At 47.3% G+C, this 10886-nt stretch overlaps 1 protein-coding gene across 1 annotated transcript; it reads right to left on the bottom strand.

The window, feature by feature from the left end:
* Positions 1–477: 477 nt before the first annotated feature.
* Positions 478–1598, bottom strand: LOC119278642 (germin-like protein 1-3). The gene is made up of 2 exons (XM_037559977.1): positions 1387–1598; positions 478–1304 (listed from the first exon to the last, which is right to left on the bottom strand). The coding sequence occupies exons 1-2, from the start codon at positions 1517–1519 to the stop codon at positions 763–765; spliced, it is 675 nt and encodes a 224-aa protein (XP_037415874.1). The 5' UTR covers positions 1520–1598; the 3' UTR covers positions 478–762.
* Between the last annotated feature and the right edge of the window lie 9288 nt (positions 1599–10886).

Raw genomic sequence — 10886 nt, 5'->3', positions numbered from 1 at the left:
TAAGCATGGGAAGGTATTTTAATCTTCACGTTGATGTCCGCTCGATAGTTAAAATGTATTTTGTTTTTGTTTTGCAGTGTCTAGAAACAAAATATATCATGGACAAAGAGACGAGTCGGTATTTACATATATGTTAGAGAAAGGGCCAAAGGCATAGCTTTTTACAGAAAGCTTAATATCTGCTTGGAGATACAAGCTGCAGCTAACAGCTTGGAAACCTCCTATCTAACCGCTAGTCACAATATAGTGTGCATGTTTAAGATGCACCAAGTCATTACTTGCATGCAATCTTACGTCAATATATCAGCTAGCATAATTTATATATCCATAATTTGGCATTGTACAAAATATTTTTATAGATATCTCTGGTAGACATGTAAAAATATGTTTTGGAACCATGAGTTTGTACTCGATATACATACTTACCAAAACACATTAGGAAGGATCGATCAAAGAGAGGGAGATAGAGACTATATCTTGTTCAGTGCCCAACAATATCATGGCAATCAGGCACATTCGTTCACCAATAATGGACACATACAAATTAATCACCAGTAGTTCACGAAGAAAAAGGAACAATTATAACAGTAGAACTGACGAGGCCTTTCACTAAACATGCACCGACACAAAGGAATCAGCGTATAGTACAAAGGTATTGTCAAGTAAATGAATTAAAACTGCATTTTTACGTGGCCCTCGTCATTATTGGTAGCACGTACGCACGTAGAGCCGACCCAACCAACCTCATGCATGCATGGCTAGTTACTTTGGCGGGAACTTGGACTTGATGGCCTCCACCAGGCCGCCGTCGATCTGGAGCGCCCTGGCCAGCACGTCCGTGGGCACCGGTGGCGAGGAACCGAACATCGCCATCGCGAGGGACTGCGTGCCCGGAAGCTGACTGTTGAATGCCGAGATCGCCATGGCCGGCGCGCCGCCGTTGTTCTTCTGGTAGTGGACGAGGCCACGGGGGAAGACGAAGAGCTCGCCCTTGCAGACGGTGCGGGCGAAGAGCTTGCCGGCAGTGGTGACGAAGCCAACGTCGAGGGAGCCCTCAAGCACGTAGATGATCTCAGTGGCGCGCGGGTGGGTGTGCGGCGGGTTCAGGCCCCACGGGGCGTAGTCCACGCGGGACATGGATACGCCCAGCGTGTTGAGCCCCGGGAGCTTCTCCACGTTCGCCGCCGTCACCGCGGAGCCGACCGGGTTGCCGGTGTTGCCCGGGAGTGCCAGCGCGGTAGAGAAGAAGTCGTCGGCCGTCACGTTCTCCGGCCTCTTACACGGGAACCCGTTCATCCGCAATGCTGCAAGTATACACGCATGCATGCATGCATTACTCTTTGTTTCGGCATGACCTATTCATGTGCGCACACGAGTACAACTTACGGCCGTCGAGGGATTTGTAGTCGGCAACGCAGAAGTCCTGCAGCATGTCGGGGTCGCCGGCGAGCAACGGCGCGGCGAGGGCCAGGAGGGCGCTGGCGGCGAGGAGGACCGCGGGGAGCTGCTTGGGCGCCATGGTCAAGTGCTGCGTAATTGGCTACTGGTTGGTTGGTGCAGCGCTAGGTAGTTAGCACTGTGGTGAAGTAGCTGAGGATGACTCGATGAGAAGGGAATGCATGCAGCGCATGTATTTATAGTGCAGTGTAGGGTAAGGGGGATCCATAGATACGCGGTTTTATGAGTACTTTAGCTTGAAGATAGGGTTGGATAGCGGTGTCAAATTGTCAGCCACCGTACCATTTGTGTCATGTACATGCGTGGTCGCTCAAATCGACCAAAGCTGGTGCTGTAGCTACTAAACTGTGATGCGTTCAACAGGGAAATTTGCACATGGTTCATTTTCTGGTATAGTGTAAGATGTTTTTGCAAGCTATTTTAGCTTACAAAAACGTATTGTTTTATGGGACGGCGGAGTACTAATCAGTAAGTCTAGGTTGTATCCCACGGACTAAATAGTAATAGGGCAATTTATCATTGCATCTCCAGGCTCTGTCAGTAAGATTTAACTGATTTATTTTTAAATAAAAATACAAATTTTCAAAGTGGACACATATTAGGTTCACAAAAAAACCCGAATTTTATATTCCAAATAAAATTTTGTCACACTTAAATTTAATTTGAATGTAGTGTGATATTCGAGATTAAATAAACCATAGCTCAATAGAATTAATTACCAGTGCATCAGAAATTCGTTATAATTAATTTGTAGCCCGCTTTCAATTCAATTAAGTATTTGACAACGAAGTAGGTTATTAACACTTTCTGATGTCTACAAATAGAGAGAGGCGTGCTTTATTCGTAATTTGGGTAGTCTTCCCCATTTCTACAATAATTATTGAACTGCGTGCACCAACTAGTTTACCCAGTTTGAACTAAGAGAAAGTTAGTTACAACATTATACTCAAGCGATAATTAATAAACAGTTTAATTAATTTGCATTAATTTTACCATTCGGCATATCTTAATATTTTGTATATCTAAATAGCTACTCTCCACTAATCTATTTCTCTCTCAACATGCAAGTATGTCATCTCAGTACGCAACATGCATGAAAAAAGGCACACCAAACATGCATGAGAATTTCCATTCTTATATGCTATTTAGATGAAGAAATATTTTATAACTATACAATAATTAAATACAATAAATCACATATATTCCGGTTTAGTTGTTATATTAGTGCTCCAATATGTTCCATACAATCAAATATCATTAAAATATTATTTTGCAAGACATTCCAGCAACAAACGGATACGTGTAAGGTACTCCCTCGGTCCCATAATATAAGAGCATTTTGACACTAATGTGGTGTAAAATACGCTATTATATTATGGGATGGAGGGAGTATTATCTAGTCTACGCGTAATAGCAATACCACTAATTCTGAGATAGGTGGAGAAAAGGAGAAATGTCTAGATTTAACCCATGGATACTTAATTTATGTTTTCATATAAATCTCTTTTAAAGGATGTTTAAAATGAATTACACCTGTGTCTAATTATCTATGGCGCATGAGTCACAGAGGCACATAATGAGAACAACATGTGCAATAAAAAATCCAATGTTTTGTATCATTATACAAAATGTAATAAAATTGTTAATAAAATCAATACCAGTTTATTTATTTATTTTTGTGGGAAATACCAGTTTATTCTTTCCGGAGTCTCTGTCATAGTGCTATGATCTATGGCATTACAAATGCATGTTCATATAAAAACTATTGTGTCAAAGTTATATACTTATGAACATGTATAAATGAAGATATGTATGGTAGTACATCTAGAATCTAGACGCAGAAATGCGTGGGTCGCTCCGCAGTTATGTTTACATATGCAACCAGTAGATTTTTTAAATGCATATGGCAACGCGCAGGCATTCTACTAGTATTATCTAGTTACGTAAACGTGTACGCTAAATCAAGAAGCATTCCATGTTTGTCTTTTTTCATGGTAATACGTGTCCTCTAAACCGTAGAGATAAATGCGCTGTCACTTTCCTTTCTTTCCAACTGCATATGGTTCATTTTCCGTCGACTAGCAGCTTGCTAACACGTCAGATTATATTAAAATTGAACGGATACGTGTAAGGAGGAAAAGAACTGGGGCCCCAGATCTGAAACTAGCTTTTCTTTTTAGGGTAGATCTGAAACTAGCTGGTTAGAAGTAGACGCGGGCATTGATTAATGAAACCGCCGTGCGTCGGTGCGTGCTGCAGTGCTCTAGTCCCCAGCTTGCTTCATCTCTTGCATCCATATCGACCGTACAAGGTGTAGTGACTGCGTGCAGCACGTACTGCAGTGAGCAAGTAATATAGGTCGATCGTCTAGCGTGTGAGAACAGACTCGAGTTGTAATACCTTCTAGTATGTACTAGAAGCATACGCGCGCTTTGCTGCGCTGACTACTTTCCTGCCTTTTATTTGTTCGCTTGTTAATTTTCACTTATAGTCTCTTTGTTGCTCTATTTGTGGGCCCACTGTTGTTGTTCCTTTTATGGACATGTTGTGTTCTTTTTAAACCTTGCACGGCGAAATAAAATCCTGAAAGAATCCGCTAATTTTTCGGCCTCAAGCGAGTGAGAGGTTGAATTTGAATCAGATTGACAAAGAAAGGATGAAAGATGGAGAGGAAGGAGGAACCGGGAGTTGTGATACATATCTTGTGGACCATGGCGTGTTGAAGAAGGTGACCAGGTCCTGAAGACGGGGTCGTTCCTATCGAGTGCCGCCGCTAGCCATGTCGGCTACCTCACCGCTTGCTCTTTCAGGCACCGCGCGTTCTCGTCGCTGGATGGTAATTGCCGCCACAAGAGAAAGGGAAAAAGATGGAGAGATGGGCAGGGCATGTGGCACGGTGCTGGACTGGCAGCGTCGGTGCAACCGTGTGGTACTGAGGAGGCGGTGGTGGGTCGGGCTAGCGGCCCTGTGCGGTGGTCTATCACTTTGACAGGCATGGATAGTCAGCCGCATCATTAATTTCCTTATACAAAATGTACATCGGCGACTGGTTGGAGTGAGCATGTCCTGAACCCATGGGCATATGAACTCGCTTAAAAAATGCATTTTAAATATGTTTTACAATGTTAAAAATTCTGAAACAAAATTTTACGCATACATCTTCGCAACATGTGTGCGCAACACAAAGTTTTGTGTTTTTTTATTTTTCCTCCACGAAAAAGACAAATTTCAGTGCTCCTAAATATCATTCCATGATACATGTTTTTTTGTCTTTTTGCACCGGCTAAAGAAAAGGTTGCTTTTCTGCGAGACTTTTTGCATGCCCATAGAATGTGAAGATGTATGCGTGAATTTATTTTCTCGAGATCTTTTTGGCATTTAGGAATGAGTTTTCCTTTAATGGGTTCATATGCCCATGAGTTCATCCATATAGTGTTCCGACAAGTAACCTATTCTTTCCCTATACCTGATGTACATTAGCTGCGGACCAACATATGGTTGGATGGTTAGGATGACAGTGGTATTCCAAGCCCATCAGGGTTTAAGTACTGGTATTCGCATTTTTCTGGATTTATTTCACAATTCTTGGCGATGCATGTTCAGTGAGAGGTGACGTCCCCGTTGACAACAAGGCACCTGTAGTGATTTTGTCAATCTCACGATGATATGTTGGCTCGATCTCTCGGAGGCGCTCAGAAGGATAGGGTGTGTGTTCATAGAGATGTCAGATGAGTGTATCTGTCGTGGTACTAAGTCTGACAGTAAGAATAGGGGTACGTATGAGGAGGCAAGGCCCTAGCTACGGCGAGGTTGTACACACGAGTTTACGAGTTCAGGCACCTCTCGAAGGAGGTAAAAGCCCTACGTCTCGAAGCCCTGAGGCGGTCGACTGGAATATGGGTGTGTGTGTGTTACAAGGGGTGCGAACTCTTGTCCCAGAGGAGGGGGTGGCTTATATAGAGTGCGCCAGGACCCCAGCCGTCCCCCGTTATAGGGTTCAATGCACATTAAGACAGGGGTTACTGGTAACGTCGACTATAAAGTGCTATTAATGATCTTTAAGACTACGGAGTGAACGCCTGACCGTTGCCATCCTGAGTGACTCAAGGTCTTCTGTACTCCGAGTGGTTTCCTGTATGGTCGAATGACTTCTTCTTGGTCGAGTGATATTGGGGGTATCCGGGTGAGGTGACTGGTCAAGTGGATTTCACTCCATGGCTACTTCAATCGGTATTTCTTGCTATACTTTGAGTGTCCTTGATTCTAGGATAGTGACCTTGGGTAGGGCGTATAGGTCAGGCCTATGACCCTATCCTAGGTCTATGGCATCATCATTAGCCCCCGAATGGATTGAGGTCCGAGTGAAAAGAGAGTTGAAGCTGACCCTATCTTGACTCTTATGCTTCATAAGCATTCTTACTGAGCTTGAGGTTCATGCTGAAACTTCGACTTCATTTCAGTCGCCTTGATCGATTCAGAGTCGTCGAGTGAACCTATGCTGGCAATCTTCGAGTGTTGCTATGGTACGAAATCTTCGGCGTGATTGGTTACTGTGGTTCCCGGATCTCACGGGATTCAAAAATTTGGGGAAGCGCGCGAGGCGGAGCGCGCTGCAGTAAATGGGACGGATAGACAGGGGCGCCTTGATTCCCGCGCCACCTTTTTCTCCACGTATCCGGTGCGTGACTGTTGCGGATTTGACAGGATCGCTCGGGCCCACGCGCCAGCCACTCAGAAGCAGGCCCATAAAAGGTGTCGAGGCCGATGCGTTTGCACATTGCGCCCCCATTCCCCTTCTTCTTCCTCTGCTTCTCCACCGCGCCCTCCTCCACTCTCGACGCCGGCGCCCCGCCCGTGCGCAGTCTGCCGCAATGGTGAAGGACAAGACGGCGGCCCTGGAGCGCGCGAAGAAAGCGACGACGACGACGAAGGGCAAGAAAACGAGTCGGGGATCGTCGTCGAGGTCCGGGTTGCTGCCTGGCTGGATCCAGGGGGACTGGATTCGATCTACGCTCCGGCAAGAAGATCTGGAGGATCTGGTCGCCGTGGGCTTGATCACCGATGGGACTTGGAGGCTGCCGGGGGACGAGATCGAGCCTCGGCCGCGGGCGGGTGAGTGCGTCCTCCTCGCAACCCACGTCGACTGTTTTTCTCCCTGCCTCCGCATCCTTTCTTCCGGGGTTTTCTGAACTTTTTCGGTGCCCAGATTCACCATTTCTCTCCCAACACTATCACGTACCTTGCTGCATATGTTTCTTTGTGTGAAAACTTCTTGGGTTGTAGACCGCACTGGGGTCTGTTCAAACATATCTTCACTTGCCGTTCTCAATCTGTGAAGAAGGCAAATCCAACTGACGAGAGGACGCATGTGATTCAAATTTGTGGAGGTTTAGGGATTCGGATGAGGGTTAGGAGCACTTTTCCCCCCATGACACTTCCCGAGTCGGTTAGGGGATGGCAGTCGACCTGGTTCTACTGCCAAGACATTCTGACCCCTGGTCAGTCGACCGGCCTTCCTCCCTTCACCCTAGATCGAGTCCAGCAACCTTCTTCCCTGATCGTGTCTACAGCGGAAAAAGTAGAGGTGAACATGCTAGTCGAGCGGGTAGTCCAGTTGGTCCGTCAGGGCGTGACTGGCATGGATTTATTGGAAGTGTTTCTCAGTCGACGCATCCAGCCACTCCAAGCTCATGACCATTCGATGTGGATGTATTCGGGTTCCAATGACACCGCTCGGGTCCACCCAGAGGAGGTCACCGATGAGACGGTGGCCCAGTGGCGGAAGGGCATTACTAGAAACAAAGACAACCCCGGGGGTCTAGGAGAGTCAACCCATTTGACGCCGAAAATCAGCCGGACAAGGTCTGATCCTTATTACCGTGTCTTTCTATCTGACTTACCATCTTTGACTGTGACTGATGTTTATTTAACTTCTTGCCTTGCAGATTTACATGATGTATTCGATGCCGAACGGAGCGCAAGCCCAGGAGCAAGCCCGAGAGGGAGTGGAGAGCGCGGACGAGAGTCCCGCTTGGCAGTCTCCCGATGATGATGATGAGGAAGAGAGTGATGATTCAGATGATGAAGAAGAGGTCGACTCACCACCCCGCACAGAGCGTCGATCCAAGCAGTCTCACGATCCTGCAGGTGGGCGCAACAAGGCTGCACCTCCAAGCATGCAAGTGAACAAACGCACTCGGACTTCGACTCCGGAGCCGTCTGAAAAGGTCGCCAAGCAGCCCAAGGTTGTCCCTTCAAAGCCTCGGAAGACCTTGCCCAAGATCAAGATGGACGTTCCCGTCGCTTCTGCGTAAGTGTTTTGTCTTTCTGTGTTTTACTGTCGACTCATACTTCTGCTCTGACCGAATGGGTTTTGAAATTTTTTTAGTGCTGCAACTTCTGGGACCTCCATGGACATTGACAAGGCTCGGGATGAATAAGAAACTAAATATGCGGCTACTTCCAGAGCGGGTATGATTCTGCAATCTTGTGCTTATTTTGTCGGTTGAATTGTCAGTCGACCGAGACCTTATGGTTGTTTTTTGTGCAGGCCCACGAGACGTCATTGAACTTCCAGATGACGATGAAGAAGCGCCTCAGAAGAATATGGGAAGGAGGGGCAGGGCTTCAAGCAGGAGAACGCCTGTCGGCCAGGAGCCTCAGTCAACATTAGCACCGGAAACAGTGGTCCAGCGGTCCAGAGATCCAACTCGGGCCTCTGTTTCTTTTGCCAATCCTGTGTCAACTGACCGTCCTTCGGCGTCGATTGCTCAAGTCCCTGCTTCACCCGTGCAACTTCATGCCTCGGACCCTGTGTTTGCTCCGACTGCTCTGTCAACACTGCTCTTTGCTGCTCATCATACTCCAGATGACCCGGTGGGTGCTACCAAGGAAGCCATACTCTAGGGCAGGCCTTATGATGGAGAAGATGAAGGTGGTGCACGAGGCTAGCAAGGCTGCCTATATGCCAGCTCTGCTCTGCGGATTAATGTCAAGGTCAGTTGATTTCTGACTGATCTTTCAGTTTGATTTTTGCCCTGCTATGGTATGGTACTTGTAGGCTGCTGATTCGTTATCCGTAAGATGTCCCTGGATGAGTGTTTTGGAACTTTTTATGTGCATCTATCATGATTCTGCACTTCACATCCAATCACCCACTGGGTGTTTTAACTTACTGTTGAATAGTTCTTCCACTTGAGTTGACCGAGTTAAGTCGAGTGTATCTCTGAACCAGTGGGGGCACGCAAAGTGCACCCACTGGGTGTAGTCCCCGAGACCGCCGTCGGATGTTTAATTCGGCAGGGGTCTTTGTCAATTGTCTCTTCATTGTTCTTTCACTCGGTGAAATAGGTTGAACCGAGTGGGATCTAGGCCAGTGGGGGCACGCAGAGTGCACCCACTGGGTGTAGTCCCCGAGACCGCGGTCGACTGCGGGCAGTCGGCCGGAGTCTGAGACTCTCTCTTCCTTTTTTGCATACTCACGCTGGGCAGACCATGCCGAGTGGTAAACCGAACCAGTGGGGGCACGCCAAGTGCACCCACTAGGTGTAGTCCCCGAGACTACTGTTGAATGTTTGATTCAGCGGTAGTCTTAGAACACTTTTTTTCTATGATTAACTTTTGTTTCCGTTGACTGACGTGTCTTATTTGCTGACTGCAGAAATCTTGTGATCTCGGAGTCGAATTTGCTGAGTTGGAGAAGAAACAGATTAGCCTCAACCTTGACCTAGAGCTGGCCAAGAAGAATCCTCAGAAGGACAAGGATGATGCTGCTGCTATGGGAGGTAATAACTCACCGACTATCCACCTTATAGTTTTTCCCTTTTAGTCTTTTGAACCGAGTGACTCCACTCGAACAGATGTGCATAATGAAAACCGTCAACTCCAAGGTCGTCTGAAGAATGGTATTGCTTTAGTCAAAATGAAGCAGGCTCTGGAGCAGAAGGACCTTGACCTTGCCGCAACACAGAAGGAGGCGCGAGAGAAAACAGAGCTTGCTGACAAGAAGCTGGCTTCAATTAGTAAGTTAGAAGAGGAAAACGCCAAGCTGAAGACTGTTGTTACTGAAGCCAACAAAGAAGTTGCAAAGCTGAAGAAGGACAAGGAAACCCTGACCGACAAGGTTGGAGATCTCACATAGAAGAAAGGCAAAATGGAGGCTTATCTGGGAAGACTTGCTGAGAAGCTGGTCCTGATGCTTGTAGGTACTTTCTCTTGTCCGACTGATTTGTAACTGTCGACTCATCGTATAACTGCCGACTCACCACTTTTCCGAATGTGCAGAATTCTGTCAAGACTTCGAAGCAGAGACTGGGCGAATCGAGATGGATCTAGACCCCATAAATTCTCCCGTCAAGGATGATGTTGCGATGAATGTGCTGCGATTGGAGTCTCATCTTGCCAGTGTCGTGGATTATCTTGCTCGTCTGAAGGTGGCGGTGTCACGGATTGACACAGAGATCTGGCCCCGAGCGAAATTCCAGAATGATCTCGAGTCCCTGATGACTCGACTGAATGAAATCCCTGGTCGAGTGCAAGCATGGAAGAAGTTGTCTGCTCGTTGTGGCGCCGATGTGGCTCTGTCCTTGGTCCGAGTCCACTGCATGGAGGTCAGAGAAGACAAGCTGGCGGCTCTCAAGGTTGCCAACACCAAGAAGCTCCAATTCCAGTCCTTCATGGATACCTTCATCAACACTGCTACTCGTATCGCAGATAGCATTGACCTTGACATCTTCGTCGAGCCAACAAGCCCTCCTCCTGCCGAGTGAACTAACTTTATGCTCCACCTTTATTTGGCTCGAAATGCCGAGTGGTTTTGTAACCGTTAAACACTTTCAGGCCTGATGCCTAAGTACTTCTGCCCGTGGTTCTGCACTTTGCTGGGTTTATCTGAACTTGGTTTGTTCTTGAATATGATGGCTTTGCCTTTACCGCTTCTTGGATCTTTTGTAGTTCCGAGTGGAACTTAACTTCTCACTCGGAACAGACAGTGTACTTGTGACACAGCTCAGACGGCGTGCTCGATTGACACCTCGCTGTCCTTGCGGATTAGGATGGAGCGGACGTTGTACTTGTGACGCAGCTCAGACGACGTGCTCAATTGGCACCTCATCGTCCTTGCAGATCAGGATGGAGCAGACGTTGTAGTTGTGGCGCAGCTCAGAGGATCTTTGCTACTTAGGCGAGTACGGGGTCGCAGCTAAATCCCCGAGTGGGAGGATCACTCTCCACTCGGAGTAGGATTGCTCTCCACTCGGAATAGTTTTTTAACTTTGGCGAGTGCGGGGTCGCAGCTAAGCCCCCGAGTGGGAGGATTGCTCTCCACTCGGAATAGTGTTTTTAACTTAGGTGGGTACGGGGTCGCAGCTAAGCCCCCGAGTGAGAGGATTGCTCTCCACTCAGAGTAGTTTTTAACTTAGGCGAGTACG

Source organism: Triticum dicoccoides, chromosome 3B, assembly GCF_002162155.2.
Source record: "Triticum dicoccoides isolate Atlit2015 ecotype Zavitan chromosome 3B, WEW_v2.0, whole genome shotgun sequence".
In the NCBI taxonomy this organism is placed as follows: domain Eukaryota; kingdom Viridiplantae; phylum Streptophyta; class Magnoliopsida; order Poales; family Poaceae; genus Triticum; species Triticum dicoccoides.
The sequence above is the reverse complement of the archived record's forward strand: the minus strand, read 5'-3'. Positions and strand labels throughout refer to the sequence as shown.

Coding starts and splice junctions, on each gene's coding strand:
- LOC119278642 (XM_037559977.1), bottom strand. CDS start 1,519: ATGGCGCCCAAGCAGCTCCCCGCGGTCCTCCTCGCCGCCAGCGCCCTC. Junction 1,305..1,386: donor CTACAAATCCCTCGACGGCC/GTAAGTTGTACT, acceptor GTATACTTGCAG/CATTGCGGATGAACGGGTTC.